The sequence below is a fragment of the Phascolarctos cinereus genome, unplaced genomic scaffold, assembly GCF_003287225.1.
Source record: "Phascolarctos cinereus isolate Bilbo 61053 unplaced genomic scaffold, phaCin_HiC Scaffold_9;HRSCAF=440, whole genome shotgun sequence".
Taxonomy (NCBI): Eukaryota; Metazoa; Chordata; class Mammalia; order Diprotodontia; family Phascolarctidae; genus Phascolarctos; species Phascolarctos cinereus.
Genome location: NW_027556402.1, coordinates 20,962,345 through 20,987,613, shown reverse-complemented (window position 1 = coordinate 20,987,613; position 25,269 = coordinate 20,962,345). Strand labels below are relative to the sequence as shown.

Genomic DNA, 25,269 nt, shown 5'->3' with positions numbered 1-25,269 from the left:
AGCATGCACAGCTGCCCCGCCCCGGGAAAACTCACTGGTCAGACCCGCTAAACCAGGTTGAGGGTAAGTGACAAGTCCCAAACTCCTAGGTGAGTTAGGGGGATGTCTACCTCAAGCATGTGAAGACTTTCCCAGGTGGAATGGACAGATAAGAAGATTTGTTCCAAAGGCCAGGAAGGGGCTGAAACGGGAGCTGTGGAGAGCTTAGAGCTTGGTCAGACATTGAAACACCGAGGTCATCCACTGCATCCCAGACCATGGCCAGCTGTCCTGACTTTTGTCCTGCGGTGGACTTCAATGACTCTGGAAGACAGAGTGAGGGGGATGATTTTGTGCAGCTCTGCCTCACTTGAACCCAGTTCAACGCAAGTGCAGACATCACCCCGTCATGGCCTTCTCTCTGAAAGTTACAGTAATAATGTCCACGTCTTTATTTAAATTAAGGTTACATCGTTATGAGCCCTTTGCTCTCCTTGCATTTTTTTATTCGTTTTCTTTTACTTTGAAGTAAGCATTGGTTGTAACGGCTCTTTCCTCCGGTTATTTGCTGGTTTTCACACCTGTATTTCCAGCATTGCGTTTCTGGACCTCTCTCTCCCCCACAGCCACCGACTTTCTCTCATTTCCAGGCTGCCTTCTGGAGCTGGTCAAGTTAAAAGGGTCCCAAGTCACTGAAGCGGAGTGAAAGGATCTGGCTGGGACAGCGGCAAGGTTGGAACTCTATAGCTGGGACTCTTTCTATATGCGGGTTCACTCCAGGAGACATATCCTTCTTCCTTCCAGAACTTGAGAGGCTAATCCAACTCGTGGACCTCAGTGGCCCCCCAGGTGTGGGGGTCCTCCATGACGCTGGCCTATAAGGGGATATTTAAACCTGCACCCTCCGCAAGGGTCAGGATTCCTTGGGACAAAGAGGCTTTGTGTGGGGAAGGCTGAGAGCAGGAGTGAGGGAAGAAGGGATGTGAGGAGCAGTAGGTAGTTACATCATTTTTCAGTTCTTTTTTAAATTACTTCTTTCATTTCTTCTGTTCCCGTTTTTGTCGCATCACTAGGTTTCTCTTTGGTGGGGGCGGTAAGTGGGAAGCCAAGCCATTTTTCCCGGAATCCCCGGGACGCACTTCTCATGCAACATTTTATTATTCTCAGTCAATAAGCATTTATTAAGCATCTACTATCCGCCAGGCACTGTGCTAAGCACTGAGCATACAAAGAAACTCCAAAGTCAGTCTCTGCCCTCAAGGAGCTTACTTTTCATTGGGAGGAAAACAACATACAAAAGGAAGCTGAAAAGTGGGGTGGGGAGGGGAGAAGGCAGGTAGTCAACAGGGAGGGGGTGACGGAGAGAGGAATCCAGAGGGGCACAGCCAAGGAATGCTGTAGTTATCATTGTTTGCGTCTTACCTCCTTATGAGATTGTAAGCTTCATGAGGGAAAGTACCATGTCTTATTTAAATTTTGTATCTCTCCAGGAACTGAGCACAGTTCTCTACATACAGTATGGATCTAAATAATGGTGAAGAAGACAGAGAGAAAGAAGAGGGAGACAGAGAGAGGGAAAGGGGAGAAGAAAGGGGGGGAGGGGAGAGAGAGAAAGGGGAAGGGGAAGGGGAAAAGGAAGTAGGGCCAGAGAGGAGGGGGGGAGAGGAGAGAGAGAGAGAGCAGACAGAGATAGATTGAAGTAGATAAAGATAGATAAGGTAAGAACATTTAGTAAGCTAATAATGATGACAGCTGGCATTTACATAGCGCTTTGAGGTTTGCAAAGCACTTTACAAATATTATTTGATTATTTTCATCTTAGAGATGAGATGTTTAGGTGCCAGCACTGAATGAGCACAGCACAAAAACTGACCTAATGATTTTTCTTATTTCCAGCTACAAATTTATGCCTCCCAAGTAACCCCGCCCCTCATAGTTTAGCCCCGCGTGCCCTGAGTGTGGCCCCGCCTGCTCATAGTCCCGCCCCTCGCGCCTTGGCCCGTCCCCTTCCTGCCCTCACTGGCCTGTCAGTCACCCGCCCTCCCATAACCCCCCCCAGGCAGCACTGCGCCTGCGCGGGAGGCGCCTTAGCCGTTGAGGGCGGTTGGCGTGGCCGAGGCGCCCGGAGACGCTATGACCATCACGTACAGCTGCATTGCTAATGGCCGGGTGATCCTGGCCGAGCTGGCCCTGACCGGAGGCAACTATCAGGTAGCCACCCCTCCCAACCACCAGGCCCTCTCCGCTGGCTCCACGTGTTGCCTCCAGGGGTCTTCTGAGACCACAGTCTCTTCTTCCCCGTTGTCCTCGCAGTCCCGCTTCAAGGAAGGGCTTTTTTGCTAGGCTCAGAGCCCTGAGGGAACGGGGAGGTGCCAAGGGACCCTCCACCGATAAATTACTGATTGAAAGGAGAGTGAATCCCCCTTAACCATTCCTAGGCCTTTGACAGCTCCTGACTTTAAAAAAAAAATTAAGACCCTACCTTAATTTAATTTACGTTTTAATTAAATTAATTAAATATATACTTTATTGTATAGATATATAGTTAATAACAGTTGTATAGCTATAAAGTTAACAATAGTTAATAAATAATAAATACAATATTTATTAAATAATAAATAATAGTTAATAGACACATTATTGTATCTTTTTATCCACTATGTGTATACCTATGGGATCCACCCAACTCCTGCTCTCACCTTAGGCTATCATGTCCCAAAAGTCTTGGTGCAGTTTTAAGCCTCTGGGCCACTGCATTAGGGAGAGAGGAAAGAAACAAGCATTTATTAAGCGCCTACTGTGTGCACGGCACTGGGCAAAGCGCTCTACAGACAGTGTCTCACTGAGCATCCGGTGCAGGAGTGCTGGCTTCAACCGAGAAGGAAAGCATCAGGTTCCAATCTCATGTCTGAGCCATCCTGGCCGAGCGCCTTCAGCTCCCAGGGCCCTGGGCAGTGGCACGAGATGATAAATTGTGCAGAAAGTGGGGCCTGCCATGGTTAGGGGGAGTTTGCTCCCCAAGAAGGAGGGATGAAGGAATGAAGGGATGAAAGCACAAGCCTTCTCCCTACTTCTAGTATGGGAGAGGAGGTCTAGGAAGGAGCTGACCTGGGAACAGGTCCTGCCTCTGACCCGCGATGGGCTGGAACCCTGGCAGGGAGTCCAGGAGCTTCCGAAGGCTGCAGCCTATGCATGCACATGTGTGATCTAGGTCAGATCCCTAGCCTTCCAAGGGGTGGGGGGAAGGAGGAGCACAGAGAATTTGAAACTCAATTTTTTTAAATGCATGATGGGGTCCTTCGTTGGCCCTATAAAGCTTGAGTGACAGCATAGTGGGGGCAAAGATTTACCAACCAGTATAAAACTAAAAAGCAATCAGGACATGTAAGTCCATGAAGATCCACTAGAAACATCCACTAGCTGTGTGACCCGGGCAAGTCATTTCACTTCTGTTTGCCTCAGTTTCTTCACCTGTAAAATGGGGGCATCACAGCACTTACCTCCCAGGGTTATTGTGAGGATCTGATGAGATGTTTGTAAAGCGCTTAGCACTGTGCTGCTATGTTGTGAACCGTCTGCAAATGTTAGCTATCATAAGAGCTTAGCCTATGCTGGTATATAGTAAACCCCATGTAAAGATTAGCTATTAGTATTATTATAAAAAGCAACAGGTCTGACCAGGCTTTAAACGCCACCCTCGTGGCTGTACTTCAGTGGCGTCACAGCCTCCCTCGGCCCAAGTTTCCTTATCTGAGAAGATTAGGCTGCTTGGCCTCTGAGGTCCTTTTGGACCTCCAGTGCTGGTAATTCCATTTGTAAAGAGGCATTGCCGCTTCTCACTTGCCCCCTCTTCCGGTCTTCCTGACAATGGCCCAGAATTTTCCAGTGTTACTTTCCAGAGTGTTGAGCTGTAGCCTCCCCCAGGCTTTGAGAGGCAGAAGAAGGGTGTGATTAATCAGTTTCAAAGGCTAAACTACCTAAGGGTGGGGGGGGCTGCGGCAGAAGTTGTGGCTTGTCCTTCATTCTTAATGAGGACCATGACATCAGGGAGGGGAGGCCGTGACATGCAAGTGAATTGGGTTGAAGTGAGGGAGAGCTGTGCAGAGGCATCAGCCTCACTCTCTCTTCCAGAGCCATCTGTCCAGTGGCCAGACATCACGAGCCTGCAAGACACTGGACAAAAGTGAAGGCTCTTTTTGAAAGGCAGATGCCCACAAGCCCTGCCCACTGACGCAAAATTCAGTGTGCAAGATTCCTCGGGGCACTTGGAGAGAGAAAAAAGTTGGGGACCACTGGCTAGTGAAAACGTGATTGATGTTTGTATTTGAAAAGAGAAATAGGGAGGGCACTTGGCATTCTTTCCTCTTTCTAGAAGAAAGCAATGAATCTTTATAAATAGATATTTTTTGCCTGGTTTCAGCTGAGCCCTTGAGTCTGGACAGAGGTAGAGGCTGAAATGAAAAGCTGAGATGTCTGATGGTAATTCCGTGAAAACGATGTGCCCAGTTTAAGTTGGCCTCCTGGTGACTGGTGCTGATGAAAAGCCACAGCGTGACTAGATGGTCCTGTCCGTGGTAGAAACCGTGTCAAGACTCGGCCATGATGCGCTGAGACGGATTTTCTTGTGTGCTTGTGCGTCTATGATTTATAGCCTTTTTTCTTCCAGTGGACATGAATATTTATAATGAACATGACATTTATTACTCACAAACCAGGCTGAACTTAGCATGAACCAGTTCATTTATTAAGGAAGAATAAGTGTATATTTATACATCTTCTATTTGTTTCTCTACAACAGACTGAACATTAATAGTTTATTTTTAGGACGCAGTTTCATCAGTGCTAAAACTAGTGCTTCTTAAAGCTGAGAAAAAGACCACAGCCCGAATTGGAAGGTAAGGGGGGATTCTAGGGTTGTGGTCTGTACCGATTACTCCCACTTAATGATCTTACTGCTCAAAAATAGAGAGGGTGCATAGTACGTGATATTGTAAAATGACTTTAATTAGATTGACTGAAGCTTTAAAGACAGTCTGAATATCAAGCTCTTTCCTTGCTATCATGCCAGTTATTCATGGTAACAACTACCTTGGTGTTTGGAAAAATTAGGAACGTTTTCTCAACAAATATCCAGATTTAGAAATAAAGATGTTTTAGAAGGAAAGATTACATGTATTATTCACTGTCAGCAAAAATTAAGAGAACCATGTGTGCAGTTATCCCTTCCACCTCCCAGGAGCTAGGGGCCGGTGCACCTGCAATCTGGGAAATCCAAGTAAAATTTTTGGGCCCTCTCTTTGTACCAGAGAAGAAAAAACTGTGTATATTTATGGTATTCAAAGATAAAATATGTTGATATTATACAATACTGTACATATATTTTATACATTTCTGAGTTTCTAAACTTCTGTGTTGTTTGTGGCTTCTGCAAAACTCCCCAAAAATTCCCATTTAATTTCTTATGCCTACCTGCCATATATCAAAACCATGATGGGGAAAATTGCACCGTAGAAGGGATAACTGTATATCATAATGCTAAAGACTACTGACAATTTGTATATGGAAAGGACACATTTGTCTTTTCTATTTTCTCCTGGACCATATATATGACTAGTTTGATAAAGCTTCATATACAAAGGCTGGTCCTGCCTGGGCCAGACTGAGCAGTGTTAATGGCCCCTCATTAAAACGAAGGCCACCACTTGACAGATTTACTCCTAAGTTATCTGGGCTGCCTTCTGTCCCCCTAGACTGGGGAGTCTATCAAAAACTGGAATGTAATTAAAAGATAGAATGGCTGGGTAGACCGAGACATAGGAGACGTGCCAAAGGGGCCTCCCTCCAGTCTTCCCATATCCCCCACAGTAAACAAGGGCCAAAAATGTGAGCTGCCGGTCCACAAGCCCATGTCAAGTACCTTCTATGCATCAGGGCTCTGTGCAAAGTGCTGGGACTTTCCTCTCCAAAAGTACACAGATGGTTAAGCAATGAACATTTTCCTATACAGCCAGAACAAAATGTGGACCCCCTCCCCAGGCAAATGAGTGGCATCTGACAGGGCTATTTTAAAATGTATACTGACATAGCATTTGGCGTAGAACAGAAATAGTTCATTTTCAGATGTCAAATATATTAAATTTAATTTCAACAAAGATTTATTAGGCACCATGCTAGGTGAAGGACCTACAGAGACAAAATAAGATGTAGTCCTGCCTTCAAGAAGCTTACAGTGTATGGGGGAATGGGAAGGAGAAATGAAGGGGGGAAGTGGGGAAGATAGAATATATAGATAGTTAAATAAATAATTTCAAGAAAAGCAAAAACACCTCATATCAGAGGTGACATCTGAGCTATGCTTTGGGGCAAGCTAAAAATTCTGTGCTGTAGAGGGTGTGAAGTCTGCATCCCATTTGGGGTTAACTAGGGAAAATGTCAACTATTTCACAGCTAGAGTTTCCTAGATAGTAGCTTGATTAAGCTACGTGCCTTTCTCTTAATTTTGTTTGTTAAATATATAGTAGATAGATGAGTTTCTGCAAAATGATGATGTAAATGTATGTATCTTTTCAAAGCTATGTCTACCATACTCTCCTTATTGACGGAATCACTTACTTGTGTGCCACAGACAATCCTTTGGATGTTACTTTACCATCTGCATTTCTTGATGAGGTAAGGAATTTTTTAGGCTAAGTTAAGGACTTTATTTCAGTTACCGAATTTCTATAAGATTTCTATGTTCAGATTCATATGTGAAAGTCTAGCAGTCTAGCCTCAGAAACCAAAATTGCAAATATTTAGGACACTGACTATAAAAACTAGCATTGAGTAGAAGGAGAACAGAGCATTAATGGTCCACAAAGATTTTCAGGACATCCTCAAACTTACCCTTCACCTTTTCCTCTGCTTTTGTATCTCTCTTCTCTGGAGAATGTTTCTGAAAAGGGGAATCTGACTCAATTACCCTGGGTGAATGGGAAAAAAAAATCAAGGAATGACAACTTTTAGGAAAATCAGAATACTTTTCAATTGGAAAATGGGCTAGGAATGCGTTACGTGGCAGACGTGATAATAATGGCTAGCCTTCCTATCGGGCTTTAAGGTTTGCCAAGTGTTTCACAAATATTGATGTTTATATTGTGTGTATATGTACATAGGGGAGGCGGCACAGTGTAGCAGGCAGAGAGCCAGACTCCAAGTGAGAAAGCCCTTAGTTCAAGGCTTCATTCAGACATACAGCTGACCCCAGGCAGGGCATTCAACCTCTCCCTGCCAGGGAAGCTCTAGAAGATCCTAAGCAGCTGCTGATGTCTGTTGGGTAGAGGGAGAATCATGACCAGAAGGTGTCCTCACCAATGAAATCACAGATCTGAGGTGGAGGATGTGTGTGTGTGTGTGTGTGTGTGTGTGTGTGTGTGTGTGTGTGTGTGTGTATCTGTGTGGATGAGGTAGCTTTTTAGCAAATCCTCTGCCAAGTTAGAAGGGCTTTGATTCTGAGCTGGCTGGTGGCTGTTGTTCAACTGTCTGACTCTTTGACTCCCCATTTAGGGTTTTCTTGGCCAAGATGCTGGAGCAGTTTCCATCTCCTTCTCTAGCTCATTTTACAGATGGAGAAACTGAGGCAAACAGGGTTAAGTGACTTGCCCCAGACCGCACAATTAGTAGGTGTCTGAGGATGGATTTGAACTCAAGGAGATGAGATTTTCTGGCTCCAGGCCCAGGCCTCTACCCACTGAGCTCCCCAGCTGCCCCCGGGCAGTATTTGTCATCCAAGAAGCAGCCTCATACTCAAAGGATCATCCACCACATGGCATCTTTTGGCTACACTGAGGCATGGGGGGATTGGGATCTCCAATGAGAGAGGGTGTATTCAAACAGATGAGATCACATGTATCCTTTCACCTATTGAAATAAGTGTGTGTGTGTGTGTGTGTGTGTGACACACACACATATATCCAAAATTAACACATGGGTATTACATAGGACAGACCTGCACAACTAGGCAGAAGGTAGAGGCTAAACTTCTTGTGGCCGCAGATAGATTAGACTAGAGACTGACTGGCTACGGTTGGTTGCTGCTTGTCACGTGACAAACAGGAGCGCTCACAAGTGGCAACCCCACATTTCTCGCAGGCTGCCCGAAGGCCTTTGGCGGGCCACAAGCTGCAGGCCTGATATAGGATAACTTCCTTAGGGGTATTATTAGAACGTGCACTATTTTAATAGCTGTTCCCTGATTGCTGTTGTTAGTTGAAGCATTTATAGACCATAAGTCACTCTTTATTATGTGTAACTTGGAGCCAAAAAGAGAGAGACAGAAAGGAGCTTCGATCCCGGCCTCCCTGCGGTTCAGGGCAGCGGCCCACGTCGTGGGTGGTTTCCTTACAAGACGTGAGCAACGAGCAAGCTCCGTCTTCATTTTTATTGACAAATGTACAATTCAGATCAGAGGTGTCAACAAATGTGAATTTATAGAAAAATCAACAAGCTAGCCTTCGGGACTCACAAGTTGCATCCATGAGTCATTTGTATTGATCCTCATTTTTTGTCATCCGGCTCCTAATAACTGGAAGTGCAGTGGACAGAATGTGCAGCCTGGAGTCAGGAAGACTCCTCTTCCTGAGTTCAAATCCAGCCTTGGACACTTACCAGCTGGGAGACCTTGGCCAAGTCACTTCCCCCTGTTGGCCTCAGTTTCCTCATCTGTCAAATGACCTGGAGAAGGAAATGGCAAACCACTCTAGTATCTTTGCCAAGAAAGCCCCACATGGGGTCATGGAGAGTCAGACACAAGGGAACAACAAAAGCCTCTTAAATGCAGCCTCTTCTTGTGCTGATCCGTGTGTGCTGGAGTTTTGGTTACACAATTTAATTTCTAAATCAGACGCACACAGAATCAACATTCACATGGCCACTTACTGGTCAAACCTGTGTAGGAATCAGTCTACAAACGTGCTTAAGTTCCAGCTCGGTGCCAGTACCCCAGGGTAGGCCCTGGGGATACAGAGTCAGCAATGAAACCATTTCTGACCTCAGAGCTCTCTCAGGGGAAGGCTGCAACATTTACATAGATAAGCATGGCAGAACAGAACAAAGTCCACAGGCTGGTAGGGACAACGATCTTAGGAAGCCGGCATCTGGAAGGCTCATTGTGAGAATCAAATGAGATAACAGTTGTAAAGCTATCATAGTATCTGTCATTAGTAGCAGTAGTGGTGAATGAATAATGAGGAAAGTCATTTGTCAGGCAGATAGCAAACAGAAATCAGAGACGGTCTATAGATTGGAATCTACCATAAAATGCCAGAATTAAAACATTCTCCCTGGGCAGGGGAGTGTCTCAACTCAGCCATAAGAGATGCTTTGATCTCACCCACAAGGAAATCCCCCAAGGTGTCTAAGGAAGGAAGCTGGAAATCAGGGACACTTTGAGGCACCAGCTTCCCCTACATGCTTGCTATTTCCAATGCTTTTCTTTTTCCTCTTCTCCTATGAGTCCATACCAAAGAGTATGGACAGTGTATGTGCCCAGTCTCAAAGCAGGAATAAAGAATGTCTGTCCTCTCCAAAGGTCTCACACCAGCTCTGCCCCTCATTCAGTCAGGGACATAGCAGCCTTCCCTCCATTGATCCAGAATCACCCTCTCCAGGCAACACTCAGCCCACCTGGCTTGGTCAGGAGTTGGGTTCATTTACATAATGCCTTTACCTGCTCACAACTAACAAGCATTTATTAAGCACTTACTATATGCAGGACGGTGTGCCAGACACTAGAAACGCAAAGACAAAAAAGGAAAAGAAAAGAAAAAAAAAAGTTGGACCCCAGGATGTCTAGAATGCCTCCCAACCAGGGGTGGGCTGGCACCATCTCAAACCAGCCCCAGAAAAGCGACTGTTCTCTTTTCAGCACGAGTGTTTATGCCTCACAAATGAGCAAACTCTACCAACCAGGGCGTGGCTTGTCATGTTGTTGATTGTCTGGATGTAAGAAAGTGAAGGGGAAGAGATTAATGATGCAGATTCAACTGAAAAGTAGGCTGTGTGTACCTTTTTTCCAGAGAGCCCATTGTTACACATTTGCCAGCCCAGCCTTCCTTCCAACTTGAAGATGCTAGGATTAAATGAGATTCACACAGGAAGAGCTCTTCTCTGCAGAGGGGACGCAGCCTGCTAGAGCCAGAAGGGGGCCTGGGGATCGTTAGTCTAGCTCCCTCACTTCACCAAGCTGGGATGGCCAGGACTGGGACAGAGGCAATCTGGAGACATTTTTAAATGCGGTGATGCTATGCTTCCAAAGGGTTAGAAATCCTGTATTGTTAGGCCTTTGCTGTGGACCTGAAATGTACCTGAATTTTTTTTTATAATTTTTCAGTTATTTTTCAATAAATGTAATTATAGACTAATGTTTTCATTGCTTTCTCTAGGTGAGCAGAACTTGTTCTGAAAATCCCGTGATGTTTCAAGAATCTTTTCCTCCTTCAAATGCGATTGTTGCAGATTTTCAGCAGGTGCTGGGGAGATGCATGGTAAGCAGTCTGGGGGTCCGATGCCTGTTTGTTGCAGTCGCCGCCATGATCCTTTGAAAGTGCGTTTGGGTGCCCCTTAGAGGTACGAGAAGGTAACAAGACGTGGGTGCCCTGATACATTGGTACAGTAGGTAGAGGAATTCTGCTCCTAATCAAAAGACCTAAAGGAATTTTATATTTATTATATTACATTTATATTTTATACTATTTATATTATATATTAATAGAATTATATTTACCAAAGCGATCTCTGAGGATAACAGTGTGGGTGGGTCCTCTACCATGCAGATTAAAATATTTCCGACCCTTCTTGAATAACTACGGACTAAAAAAAAAAAAAGCCATCACCTGCCCACCTTCTAGTAATGAGCCTGTCACTCAGCAGCCCACTTGGTCCTGGGCCAGGCAGCATGCCATCCATTGTTGGACCCACACTCCAAGCCTCTCCATCTTGGTAGAATCTACTGCCACGGTGTTCAGCTAGCAGACCTTCCAGCACTCCAGATTAAGCCATTGCCATTTGAAGGCTAGGATTTTAGTGGAGTTAATAATATTCCTAGCTGGTGTTTCTGTTGTGCTGAGACTTCCCAAAAGGCTGGACCAGCCCCGGGTAATCTGCCTTTCATACTGTTGTCATACAACTGTAAATGGTGAGAGCTGCAGGTATTATTACTACCTCTGCTTAGAAAGAGGAGGCTGTGATTTAGGGAGATGAAGCGATTTGCCCAAGGTCACATGGAAAGGTGAGGAGAAGGTAGAATCTGTAAGACTTGGCAGCTCACGGGAAGGGAGAGGTGAGGAGAGAGTTAAAAATAACTCTCTGGGCTGTGAATCTGGGTGACTAGGAAGGACCATGGAAGGTGTGCCATGACTTACGGAGTAGGATTTTAGTAGTAATAATAATAATAACCAACATTTATATGGTGCTTTAAGGACTTACAAAGTATTTTATGTACATTGCCTTATTTGAACCCCACACCAGTAAGACATGGCAATACACATAATACGTAATTGTAATACAGCCCTGGAAAATTGTACAGAAGTAGGGAAGATTGAGAAGAGAAGGTAATGATTTCTGTTTGAACAGCCTATGGGACTTCTAGAAAGTAACTGATACCGTGTCGCTAGAATCACGGAAAGGCCAGATATAAAGATTTGGGAGTCATGCACATAGAAATGATGGCTGGGTCATTGGAGATGGTGAACTCTTTAAGAAAGCACATGTACTGAAAGAATTGGGCCCAAAGTCTTCATGGTCAGAGGGCAGGAACCACATTGTGATCCTCCTAAGGAGACTCAGGGGTCACTAGACAAGTAAGGGCAAAGGCAGGGGAGAGCAGTGTCACAGAAAGAAACCAAGGGAGGCCAGAGTGTCCAAGGACATTCACTGTGTAGAGAAAGCCAGCAGGAGAGGGCTGAGAAAAGCCCACTGGAGTTAGCATTGAGATCCTTGTTAACCTTGAAGAGTAAATAATGAAAGGTGAATGAATGAAAAAGAATTCACTAAGCAGTGACTACGTACCAGGCACCACTAAGCACTGGGAATACCCAAAACAAGCAAGCAAGACAGTCCCTGCCCGCAAGGAGCTTACATTCTCATGGGAAAGGCAACACATAAAGGAGGCCAGTAAATAGGAGGTGGTGTGGCTCTGGGAAAGGCAAGTCAAGCTCACCTGTCACAGCCCTGGGTTCCTTGGACAGAGCAGTCTACACCGAATGGAAGGGCTGGAAGCCAGACTCTAGAAATGCGTGGGTGGTAAGACAGTGGAGGCAGTGATTCTAGACCACTCTATACCTGTGGCTTTTCTTTCTGTGTAGGGCTTCCCTGAAACATAGGCTTCAGGAGGGGGATCTCTGAATCAGAGAAGATAAACATTTTAATGACTTACTGCAGAACTCCAAATTATTTTCCATGATGATTAATTTCTATCAGTTTATAGCTCCACTAACAATGTGTTATTATGCTTGTCTTCCCGGGGCCTCTCCAACAAATCGCATGGAGCGTCTGGGAGTCAACCTTCTGAGACACATTCAAGACTATATATGTGTGTATGTGTATACATATACACACAAATATACATACCTATGTGTATATACACACACATATATACATACATGTATTGTATATGTCTATATATTATGTATAAACATATGTACAATTACAAAACACTCTTTACAGAACTATATAAACACAAATAATTGGAGAGCTACTCATTATCCATAGGCTGTATCAATGTAGTAAAAATTATAATACTGCCTCAATTATTTAATTAATTTCTATAATTTACTATTAATAATTTACAGATTTACAAACTGAGTACAGTAGTGAAGAAAAGACGGGGAGGGTCATGTGGCAAAAGTGAGAGATGACAGGTAGCCAGCACCCCACTGGTACCCTCCCAAGCTTTGGGCAGAACCTTGGGTACACTTCATGCCCCGGAAGATTCTTCATCCTTGAAGCTCCCACCAACCCTGGGATTCACTCACTGGAAGTCCCCACAGCCCTCAGGGTCCTCCCTCCGAGTGGATGGCTTCTCCCAGAACTGCCACTTAAGGGGGGCGTCCCGGCCTCGCATGCCTCATTCCTCTCCAGGCTGGACTCGGGATTTTCTCTACCATCCCCCATACACCCTGGGCACCTTCACCCCACCGCTTTTCAGCTTCCTTTCATGTGTGGCCTTCCCCAATTAGAAGATAAGCTCCTTGAGGGTAGGGACTGTGTTTCTGTTTGTATTTGTATTCCCAGTGCTAGCCACGGTGCCAGGCATACAGCGAGTTCTTAATGCCTGCTGACTGAGAATGTGGACCACAGCTAAACAGGATGGGGAGTCAGCCGGCGTGCAGGTGTGTGCAGGAACTGAGCTAAGCCCAGGGCCACAAAGACTGACAGAGGACGGCACCTGCCCTCCAGGAGCTCCTTGTATGCCGCATTCTTGGCAAACTCCCGACTGACGGGAACACGGCTCTAAAAACGCTGGGCCCAGCTGCCGAAGGATTATTTCACAAAACTAGAGAATAATGACATTCATTCGGAAGAAGAGAAAGCCTCGAATCTCCAAGGAACTAATGGGAGGAGAGTTGGAACAAAGGGGGAATGGCACTTTCGGACTGAAGCCCTCATCACGTAGCACTTGGCATCGAAACGGGTTGGCCCTCTGCACGCGTGCCTGCATGCGTGCGGTGGGTTTGGGGTTTTTTTAAGTCAGTCAATGGAACAGAACACATACTCAGACTCGAACCCTGTAATTCCCTGGTTGAGGTTCGATGCTTGGTATCGACAAAGCCGTGTGGACCTTTTTCCGGTGTGCATTAACAAAGCCTCTAACGAATGTTGCCGGAATCGAAGACAAGGTCAGAATCCTCCCGGAGGGACGGCCCCCTGGTTCCCTTTGTAAGAGACAACGGCTAGGATGACCCTGGCCCCTCCCCTGTGCCTCAGCAACCCTCCCGTGCCGTTTCACAGGTTGGGTCCGCAGCGGATCCCAGCCTGGTGAGCTAACCCCTCAAAAGGGAGTCTTACTTCTAGATTTGGTCTACATTTCTCAGCCCAAATAGTAGTCTCCTTCAAAAAGGAAGCCAATGGGGCGGCTAGGTGGCTCAGTGCATAGAGCACCAGCCCTGAAGTCAGGAGGACCTGAGTTGAAATCCGGCCTCAAACCAGACACAGGGTGTGTGACCCTGGGCAAGTCACTTAACCTCAGTTGCTTTAAAAAAAAAAAAAAGCCAAGGCAAAAGAAAAATTGAGCAGTTCTGCTTTTGTTCCATCCTCATTTACCATCATTACAGCTCCCTGAGCTGCAGCCTTACCCAGGCTTTCATTCTTCTCTTTTCCCCAAACAGAACTTTAAAACAAAACAAAACAAAACAAAATCGAACCACCTTTTTGTGATGCTTTGCATTCCTTACAAGCCTCAGCTCATTATGCGTTTTAACACTGGGTGCTTTTTTTTAAATAGTATTTTATTTTTTCCAATTACATGTGAAGATAGTTTTCAACAGCTATATTTTTTATAAGATTTTTGAGTTCCAGATTTTTTCTCCCTCCCTCTCTCTCATCCCTCCTCCCCAAGATGGCAAGCAATCTGATGATAGGTTGAATACGTGTAATCACGTAAACATATTTCCATATTAGTCATGTTGTGAAAGAAAAAACAGAACAAAAGGGAAAAGGAACAAAAAAAAAGAAGTGAAAATAGTATGCTTCGATCTGCATTCACACTCCATAGTTCTTTCTTTGGATGTGGATAGCATTTTCCACCATTGCCTTGGATCATCGTATTGCTGAGAAGAACTAAGTCTACCATAGTTGGTAATCATACAAGGTTGCTGTTACTGTGTCCAATGTTCTCCTGGTTCTGCTCACTTCACTCAGCATCAGTTCATGTAAGTCTTCCCAGGTTTTTCTGAAATCTACCTGCTTCTATATTCTATATTCTTATAGCACAATAGTATTCCATTACATTCATATACCGAACTGATGGGCATCCCCTCAATTTCCAATTCTTTGCCACCACACAAAGATGGGCACTATCTTTAGAGGACCAATCATGCCACACATTTGTACTTATCGTCCGTTACCTGCGGGGGCTCCCACCTTCTGTACCCATCCTTGCTATCATTGGCGACCCTTGACCAACTGCCACTAACAAACGGAGAAGCTCCAAGGCCCTGAAAGCATCCACACCCCCAGAGCAGCAGCCCTGCGTCTGGCCTGGCCGCCCACAAGGAGACGATCAGGATCGGGCTGAAGTCAGCCCATCCTAGTTCTGCAGTGGTTAAATGCTCAGTGTGAGTGTTTACACCTCAGAAGTCGGCCAACACTACAAATCCAAGTTGGATTGATTTCCAACGTTCCCACTAGAAAAACTAGTTCCTTCTTGGGGGGTAGGGTCAGGGTTCAGAAAAGCAGACCCCTCCTCCTTTTCCTCCACCTTTTGAAGGATGGCATTATCATCGCAGTTTGTTTAATCACCAAGGGGCACTGCCACCAGTAACCTGATCCAATTCACCAAAAGAACCAGGCCTTGCTAAGTCCCTGTCTCCTCCCAAAGACCTCTGAGGAAGGAGGGAGCTCTCTCTGGTTCCCAGAAACCTACAGACCTTGAGCCCCTAACATTATCCCTATGGGGGTAGCAGCTCCTTGTCATTTAGTCCAGGGGGTGAAGGCAGTTCAAATCCGTCCAATCAGACTAGCTCTCAAGTGTCTGGTATCACTCAGAAAGCACCTCCCTCCTCATGGGGTCTGCTGTGTTTCATTGAGCCCAGCATCATGGCTCAGCTCCAGAGAGAAGTATACTGGCTGTGTGCAGTTTTTACTCTAAGGTATAGACTTAACAAAAGGAATCAATCACATGATAGAAGACCACATGCCCTAGAAAGCCCAAGCGTCTTCCCCTCCCAGATCGGTTGGTTGTTTGTTGTTTTTTTTTTTTCTTACTCGGTAAAGAGGCCATTCTTTGCCTCATTTCTTACCTAGCCTTAATCACTGAATGGGCATTGCCTCAGTCAAACCTGTTAAAAGCTTCAAAAGGCCAGCGTCTCCCACTGCATCCTGGGCCATCTCCAGTCATCCTGATCTGTATCTGGCCACTGGACCCAGATGGCTCCAGAGGAGACAGCGAGGCTGGTGACTTTGCACAGCACTGCCTCACTTAAATCCAATTCACCTGCAAGTCATGGCATCATCTGCCTGATGTTACGGTCCTCTTCAAGAACAAAGGACACACAGCAACCAGGATTTATGTAAAACCAAGACCTGCATCATCTGTAATGGGAAGGGAAATCACTAGAGACCTTTCCAACAAGATCAGAAACAAGCAAGGACATCCATCGTCACCATTATCATCGTATATAGGCCAAGAGTGCTTGCCGCAGCTATAAAGCCAGTAAAAGAAACTGGAGCAATAAGCACCAAGAGTCAAGTCAAATCAAGAAGCACTTATGAAGCACCGTGAGAAACACCAGGAATACAAAGAAAGCCAAAAAAACCAACAAAAACCAAACCTGTCTCTGCTCTCCAGCAGCTCATGGTCTAATGGAGGGGACTACATGCAAATGAGGGGGTACAAACAAGATCTAGATGGAATAAATTGGAGCAATCTCAGAGGGAAGGCTTCTTCCAGAAAGTAGGACTTTGGCTGAGACAAAAAGGAAGATCAACAAAATTGAAAGAAGGTGATCTTCTTAATAACTAATAAAATAGGGAAACCATTGGCTAATCTGATTAAAGAGAGAGAAAAACCAAGCTGCCAATGCCCAACATGAAAAGGAATTCGCCACTGAAAATAAAATCAAGGAAAGTACCAGAAATGATCTCGTCCAATTCTACCCAACACAACTCATAACCCAAGTGAAATTAATGAATAGTTTAAAAATGTAAAAACGCCCGGATGAACAGGACCAAAAGAGTGAATTTAAAGAAGCTAGCCAGCCAGGATCCCTCCTGCTGGGGAGTTTGAGGCTGGGGAGTCTCTCACAGCTTGGGAGTTCTGAGCCGCAGTGGCTAAGCGGCCACATGTCCCCGCTCCGTGGCAGGAGTGACAGTCAGTGAAAGTGCTGCGGGTGCTGTCTGTGAAGAGCAAGAAAGAGCGCCGGTCACAGAGCGCGTGGAGGCGAGAAAGAGGTACGACCCTGGAAAGGTGGGAAGGGGCCAGGCGATGAAGGGCTTCAGAAGCCAAACGAGATTTGATATTGGATGGTAGAGGTGAGAGGGAGCCCCTGAAATTGATCGAATGGGAGGGTAGGGTCTTCTAGGAGGATCGATTTGACAGCTGATTTGAGGATGGATTAAAGTGGGGAAGAGGCTTGAGACAGGGATACCACCAAGCAGGCCAGTGCAGTGGTCCGAGTGTGAGAGGACAGAGACGTGTACTGGGGGCAGAGTCAGAAGAGAGAAGGGGACCCGTGCAAGAGATGTTCTGAAAGGAGACGCAGCAGGATCTGCAACAGAGTGGGTATGAGGGGTTGAGGGTGATGCCTGAGTGTTGAGCCTGTGTGACTGGGAAGATAAGGGGTGTCCTGGACGTGCTACCAGACATCTGGGTCGAGTTGTGTAACAGGCATTTGGAGATGTGAGGCTGGAGGTCAAGAGAGAGGTGGAAACTGAACAAAGAGAACTTAGAGTCATCTGTACAGAGACAGTCATTGAAGTCAGTTGCTGATAAAATCACTAAAGGAAAGAGTATGGATGGAGAAAAGAAGAGGGCCGGGACACAGTCTTGTGTACCCCCACGTTCAGTGGAAAAGACCTGTGAAACTCCAGCCAAGACTAGAGGAGAACAAGGAGAGAGCAGAGTCATGAAAAGCCATTATCAAGAGATTAGCAAATCCAGCCTCAGACCACATAACACTCACTAGCTGTGTGACCCTGGGCAAGTCACTTAACCCCCATTGCCTCACCCCCCCCAAAAAAATTATCAAGGAGAAGAGAACGATTCAGCGGCTACAGAGAGGTCAAGAAGAAGGAGGACTGAGGAAAGGCCATTAGATAGGGCAGTGGTGAGAGTAGTTTTAATTGACTGATAAGGTCAGAAGCCAGCTTGCAAAGAGTTAAGAAGAGAGTGAGAAGATAAGACTCAGAGGTTCTGATTGTAGATGGCTTAATTATTACTTTTTCCAAATCATATGTTGGTTAACTTAGAGTACTAGAGATGCAAGTGAAAAACTTGGGAAAATTAATGACTTTTGCAAAGTAGCCAAATATAAAATATACTCACACAAATCATTAGCTTTTGTATATATTACCAACAAGACCTAGCAGGAGGAGATAAATTCCATTCAAAATAATGGCATAATAGATGTGATATTTGAGGCATGCATAGGAACTGTATAAATAGAACTACAAAACACTCTTTACAGAAACAGAAACAGATCTAAATAATTAGAGAAGCACAAATTGCTCATGGATAGACTGAGCCAATATAATAAAAATGACATTTTTAACTAATTCAATTATTAAGCGCCATATCAATCAAACTACCAAAAGGCTATTTTGTAGAGCTCAAAAAATAATAAATTTACTTGGAGGAACAAAAGGACAAAAATATAAAGGAAAATTATGAAAAAAAGAAGGAAGGAGACCTAGCAATGCCAAATCTCAAACTTTGCTAAAAAAAAAATGTCAAAATTCTTTGGAGCTACTTTAAAAATAGAAACATCAATCAGTAGAAAAATCAAAATGTAGCCAGAGATTCACTCTTTAACAAATCTCCTGAGAAAACTGAAAAAGCAATCTGGCAAAAATTAGAGTTAGGCCAATATATCACGCCATATACCTAAATATGAAAAGGTCATATCACAAACAAATTAGAAGAACAGAGGAAATACTTTTCACAATTACAGATGAATAAAGGTCATAGTATATAAAATGGCTAAATTTGGTTACATAAAATTGAAAAGCTTTTGCATAAGCAAAATGAATGCAAATAAAATTAAAAGGAAAACATGTGAAATATGTATGAAAAGTTTGAGAGAGTTTCTGGGTAATTAGTAATTTTATTAATTATGGCTAGCAGATAATTAATAACATGGTCACTTAGCTTTCTCTCCTAAACCAAAGAAGAATCATGGAAGCCTCTCAATGCTTATATGCCCTTGGAAGAATGGGTGTTCCCAACAGTCAGAAATCAACTCTGATTGGTTAACAATTAGTGAGAGAAGGAAAATTATAATGACAGGTGGGGATAGTCTAATAAGGGGTTGGGGGACATGACTGATGATGTCACTCTTATCTCTACCCAGACCACCCTGCCTCAGGCAGTCTAGACAAAGGGACCTACCTCTACCCAAGCCTGACAGAGTGGCATGCAAGTTGGATTTCCCCTAGATTAGATTCTCTTGGTAAGGTTTTCTAGTCGGGAGAGGTCCCACCCAAGATGGTCTAAGCATGTACCCCAAAGATTTGGGCAATCTCATCTATCAGCAATGTCCTTTCAGAGACTGGCTAAATATCCTACAGGAGCATATTTCTGAATGAGGAAATAAAAAGGGAAAACCTTAATCTCAGTTAATAATTGGTTACTAACAAGAGAAATAATCATTTCTGTCATGTGTGGGTTTGGGGAAAAGATAATGTTATTGTAATCAATACATGCTTGTATACTGTATTGTATACAGTGCTAGTCTCTGTTTCCCAGAGGAAAGAGAAGGGAAGGGAAGGGAAAAAAAGAAACTTTTATATAGTGCTTACTATGTGCCAGTCTCTGTGACTTGCCCAGGGTCACGTAGCTAATAAGTATCTGAAGCCAGATTTGAAGATTTAAACTCAGGTCTTCCTGACTGCAGGCCTAGTGTTCTATTCACTGCTCCACCAGCTGCCTCTGAAAAAAAAAGGGGAAGGAGGGGTGTGGATGGATGCATGGATGGATGGATGGATGGATGGATGTGGGGAAGGAATAGATAGTGTGAACTGGCCACTGCCTGAAGCCTAGAACCCAACATTATCATGCCCTGGGGACAGGCTGGGTCCAAGGAGGTGGAAATTGGCCTGTGCAAATGCCTGCTTAGCTACCACCTGAGTAGAATTGGGTTACCTCCTTCTTACCCTGAAGTGCCCACAGACAGAGAAGGCCATCCATGGAAAGGTGCAGGGATAGGGGCAGCTAGGTGGCGCAGTGGATAGAGCACCTGCCCTGGAGTCTGGAGGACCTGAGTTCAAATCCAGCCTCAGACACATAACACTCACTAGCTGTGTGACTCTGGGCAAGTCATTTAACCCCAATTGCCTTGCGAAAGAAAGAAAAAGAGAGAGAGAGAAAGGTACAGGGATGGAAGAATGCAGAAGAGAGGACATGTTGGAAACAAACCTTGAATTGTTCATCGAAGGAGGGGGAGGAATGCAACCCATCTTCCCCATCAATAGGGTCAAGTTCCAGCCCCCTTGGGGCTTCTCCCTCAGCTTCCACTTTGAAGACCAGTGGTCTAACATAATGAATACCCCTCAGAGTCAGCCTTAATGTCACCTACACAAAGACAAGGATAGTTTACTTATACAAACTTGAGCCAACATTTATTGGATATGCTGTGATTGATCCCCAGTTACAGAAACACCTAAGGGCAATACCTTTTAGAGGTTGGGGGTGGGGACAAGTCAGTCCAATACCTTTTGCACTTGTTTGGGATTGAATGTTTGCTGGCACCCTGGCACCGTGGGAATGTCTTACTCACCTGAGACGAGCTTTCTGCACCTGTGCTTTAATGCATAAGTGGTACTTTAATGAATGATCTTTGTACAAAATAAATCTAATGCACTCTTCCTTTTCCTACAGATGAAGCACAATCAAAGTCAAGGTGAATTTATGATTTCCGATCTGAAAAGTCAAGTGACTGATGTCAAAAATTCAATGTCACAGAACATTGACAAAATGTTGAAAAGAGAAGAAAAACGGAATATACTTATTGACAGAACAGACAATCTTCAAGTAGCTGTAAGTTTCTGCCCCGGCTCTTGCCATCCATACTGGTGCCCAAAGGTCATTTGCCTCTACTTGAGGGCTTTTAAGGGGATTTCAGTGAAAGTAAAGGTAGCAGACTTTTTGTAAGCCCCTTGCGTCACTGACAATCTCCTTTAACTCAGAACACTGCGGATATCTCTGCAGTTGTCAGAAAATCTAATTTTCAGAGTCAAAAAGATAAGACATAAATTAGAGGGTGATCATTTGCATTACAAAGGAATTTTCACTTTAGGAGTCATCCACGTTCCTTTAAATAGCAGTTTCTTTATTGTGTCTGAAATATGGCTTGGTCCCTTTTCAGTGACATAATGGGGCAGGACAGGGACGGACCTGGGATTTCATTGCCAGGAGAAACTCCCAGGACAGGAAAGGGCCTCCACCAGTGCAGGCTGGCACTCTCTGGGAGCTGCCCGGGGACAACTGAGGCTGAGCCGCCTCAGGTGATGTGGGCTGCTCCAAGCAGTGCCCAGGGAAGGCAGGTGGGGCACAAGAGTGGGGGTGCAGCGGCCTTGGGCAACCGCTTCCCATCCCGTCCCTCTAGAGTGCCTCTCTTTGAAGGGGAGCTGCAGGACTCCAAAGCCCTGGGGGCCGAGCAAGGCTCCCCCGCTCCCCTGCCCGGCGCCCCGCCTCCACCGCTTCCCATTCTGTGGTTGGGCACTTAAGAGGTCGTTATGAACTTTGGAGGAAAGACGAGGTCTGAAGGCAGAGTGGAAGGGGAGGCAGTATAGACACCTAGTGTGGAGTGCCACCTCGAGTTCAGACCCAAAGGTCAGGAGGAGGCTTTGCCTCCTTCATCTTCTGTCCAGTGTGTGGGTAAGAATCCGGGAGAGGGAGCGAGGCACACCCCAGAAAGACCTGCTGACAGGCTGCTATGCAGCTGCTTGGCTGGTCACCCCCGCCGTCCGGTCACCACGCCCCGACCCCCTCCGGCCACTCTTGCCAGCCGGGTCATCCCAGCCATCTGGTCACCCACCCCGCCCCACTCCGGTCACCCACGCCCTCTGGTCACCCCCCACGGCCTGGCCGGTCAGGACCTCTGGTCAGCCCTGCTGTCTGTTTCCTCCTCCCCACCTCCAGCTGTCTTCTGTTGGCCTGACTGGGGGGGGGGGCAGGAAGTGCTCGTGGTCATGGTCTTTTCCCTCAGTTTAGTGGGCACTTAGGTATTGTTTCCTTGGGGTGTTCATTCTTAGTGCCCCAAACCAGGGTCTGAGTCCTTGACCGTAAACTATGGTCCCAATCCCAGGGAAGTGTGGCCTGACCTTGGGTACAGAGGAGTCCTTTGTCATGGAGACCTGGAACTCAGGGGGCAAAGGCACTGCTGAATCCTGCATAAACCAGTATCAGGAAGGCCTGTCGCTTTATGGACCTGATGGATTTTTTATTCCCATATGGCCTTTATCATTGATCTCCATTTGTCCCCCCGGTATAGGAACGTGCTGGCCCCATCTGTCTATGTCCTGCTGAGTGTTTGTAATTAGTAAGATTTGCCTTGTTTTTACTTTCTGCCTCCTTGACTCAGCCTCAGACAAGTGCTGGTGGGAAATGGTTGTGATATGAATGATAACCCCTGAAAGGGGCCTCAGAAGGACCGATCAGATGGGGAGGAGGAGAACCACACAAGCAGAAGGGCCCTGAGAAGAGACACCCCTTGTGGAGGGCCATGTGTGGGAGGGGAGGAGAGGCCTGGGTCTAAGAAGTCCCTGGGAGAATGTAAAAAATGTATGTGGTCAACTGTGTCAGATGCTTCAGAGAGGTCAAGAAGGGTGAGGATTAATCCTGCCATCTCTGAAGAGATCATCGGTGACTTTGGAGGGAGTAGTCTCAGTTGGCTGAAGAGTTGAGAAGCCAGATGACAAAGGATTGAAGACTAGGAGAAGTAGAGGCAGCAAACACAGACAGCTCTTAGCATAGTGCCTGGCACATAGGAGGTAGGCAAGAAAGGCTCATTGATTAACCAGGCAGTCCAGTGGTAATTATTCCTTCCATAAGCATTCACAAGTCTACAAATAACTTCCAGTTTTTCAGGGATTGTGTGATTCTAATTTGTATAATTATGCAAGTCCCATTCCACTTCTGTTACAAAGCATCTTGGTCATCCAGCCGTGTTCAAACCTTGAGATCTTTGACTTTTTCCTCTCATATCCAATAGATCACCCAGCCATATCTAGTCTACCTACCTCCTATCTTTAACACTTAGCCCCTCCTCTTTATTCCCACTGCTACTGCCCTGGACAGGCCCTCGCTACCCCCTGCACAGATCATTGCCCTAACCTGACCTCCCAAACCAACAAATCCTGATGCTGCTGACAATGAATCTTCCTTTTGCCTGGCTCCGTCTTGTCACTCTTCTATTCAGAAATCTTCAGTGGCTCCCTGCAGTCTCCTGGGCCAAGCACAGGAAGTCTTCTACAATTTTGCATCAGCATGGTGTCAAGACAAGAGCCTTGGATTGCGCTGTCAGAAGACCTGGGTCTGAACTCCAGAACGGTTCCTGATTATCATCTGTGTGATATCAAGAGTCCCTTCATTTTCTGGGTCTCAGCTTCCTTATCAATATGAGAGGGTCGGACTCGATAATCCAGTAAAAGAGACTGAGAAGAACCTTGAGCAAACAGTGATATGAAAACCAAGAGGGGGGGGAGCATCTGGAAGGAGAGGGTGATAATGTCAGATGCTGCCACAGGGTCAGAAAGGATGCAGAGGGAGACATCCTCTTCCCCAGCTTTCAATCTCGTGGATCCTCTCTCAGGAGAGAGGCGCAGCATGGTAGAGGCAGTTGTTTTGCTTAACCATGTTTCTTGGCAGGAGAGAGGGTTCCCCGTAATGCAGATCCACGTGGATTTCCTCCTGTTGGCTGCCACATCTCAGTGCCGACTCACCTTGAGCTTGTACAGTAATCCCTTCCACGTGGAGGGGCTGGGGGCATGGTGCCCCCACGATCTGGAGAATCTACATAAAATGGTTTGGCCCTCCCTTTGCACCAGAGAAGAAGTCTCACTTTTCTCTCTTCTTGTATGTGATGTTTACGGTATCTTATTGCCAAATTTGGGTTAAGTATTTGGTCATAGGTTCTGTGTCATCTGCTGGCCTTCATGTGTCGTCTGCGGCTTCCGCAAAACTCCCCAAAAACCGCCATTTAATTTCTTATGCCAACCTGAGATATATCAAAACCACAGTGGGGAAAGTTGCAATGTGGAAGGGATAACTGAAATTGCAGTCCACTACACAGATCCTTTTTCAGAACACATGCTATCCACCCAGGTCTCCCCATCTCGTGCTTGTAAAGCTAATTTTTCCTTACCTAAATACAAGAATTTACATTTATCTCAGTTGAATTTCATCTTATTAGATTCAGCCTTGTGTTCTAGCTTCTCAAGATCTTTTTGGGTGGATCCCGACCCTCTCTCATCCAGTGTCTTAGCTCTTCCTTCCAACTTTGAATCATCTTCAGATTTGGTGAGCGTACTTTCCTATCCTTTTATCTGTGTCACTGATAAAAATGTCAAACAGCACAGGATCGAGCACAGATCCCTTGGTTCTCCCCTGGAGACCTCCTACCACACTGATGCCAAACCATTCACAGCAGCACTTGGAGTCTGGCCAGTCTAACCAATTCTGCATCTATCTGATTGTACTACCCTCTAATTCATGTCTTTATCTTTTCCACAAAAAAGAGCATGAGAAGGGGAAGCTAGGTGGCGCAGTGGACAGAGCACCGGCCCTGAAATCAGGAGAAGCTGAGTTCAAATCCAGCCTCAGACGGAACACTTGACACTTACTAGCTGTGTGACCCTGGGCAAGTCACTTAACCCCAATTGCCTAAAAAATAAAAAAATTAAAAAATTTTTAAAAAGCATGAGATAATTCATCAAAACCTTTGCTAAAGTCTAGGTAAACTCTATCCACAACATTCGTCCTCAGAAATGAGTCTACACTGGCATGACCTGTCCTGGACAAAGCCATGCTAACCATTGCTTTCAAAAGCCTGCTCCTGCCTTAGATGCCCTCATCCAAGATCCTCCATCCTAGTGTAGATGGAGAAGACTCCTAAAGATTGTGAATAGATCGGAGGGTGGGCACATAGGTCAGTAGTCACTGGTGTTCCCAGTGTTTAGAGGCTATTGGTGGTGAAGTAGATGGACTGCCAGGCCTGAAAGCAGGAAGACCCCAGTTCAAATTCAGCTTCAGACACTCAGCAGCTGTGTGACTGTAAGCAAATCACATCACCTTGGTTTGCCTCAGTTTCCTCAATGATAAAGTGGGGATAAAAATAGCAGCTACCTCAAAGGGTTGTTGAGAGGACTAAATGAGATAAT

The 25,269-nt window shown here is 45.6% G+C and overlaps 1 protein-coding gene across 3 annotated transcripts in view; it reads left to right on the top strand.

Moving 5' to 3' along the window:
• Window positions 1–1,981: 1,981 nt before the first annotated feature.
• Window positions 1,982–25,269, top strand: part of LOC110209746 (vesicle-associated membrane protein 7-like) — a 46,200-nt gene continuing 22,912 nt past the window's right edge. Inside the window, exons 1-6 of one of the 3 annotated variants that reach the window (XM_020988397.2) lie at window positions 1,986–2,190; window positions 4,804–4,874; window positions 6,552–6,648; window positions 10,401–10,502; window positions 20,768–20,926; window positions 24,628–24,786. In XM_020988397.2, coding sequence (XP_020844056.1) covers window positions 2,113–2,190; window positions 4,804–4,874; window positions 6,552–6,648; window positions 10,401–10,502; window positions 20,768–20,926; window positions 24,628–24,648 — 528 coding nt within the window. In that variant the 5' untranslated portion in view covers window positions 1,986–2,112 and the 3' untranslated portion in view covers window positions 24,649–24,786. Of the gene's footprint in view, window positions 2,191–4,803; window positions 4,875–6,551; window positions 6,649–10,400; window positions 10,503–20,767; window positions 20,927–24,627; window positions 24,787–25,269 lie in introns of those variants that run through there. The other 2 variants (XM_020988391.2, XM_020988392.2) reach the window with 2 other exon arrangements.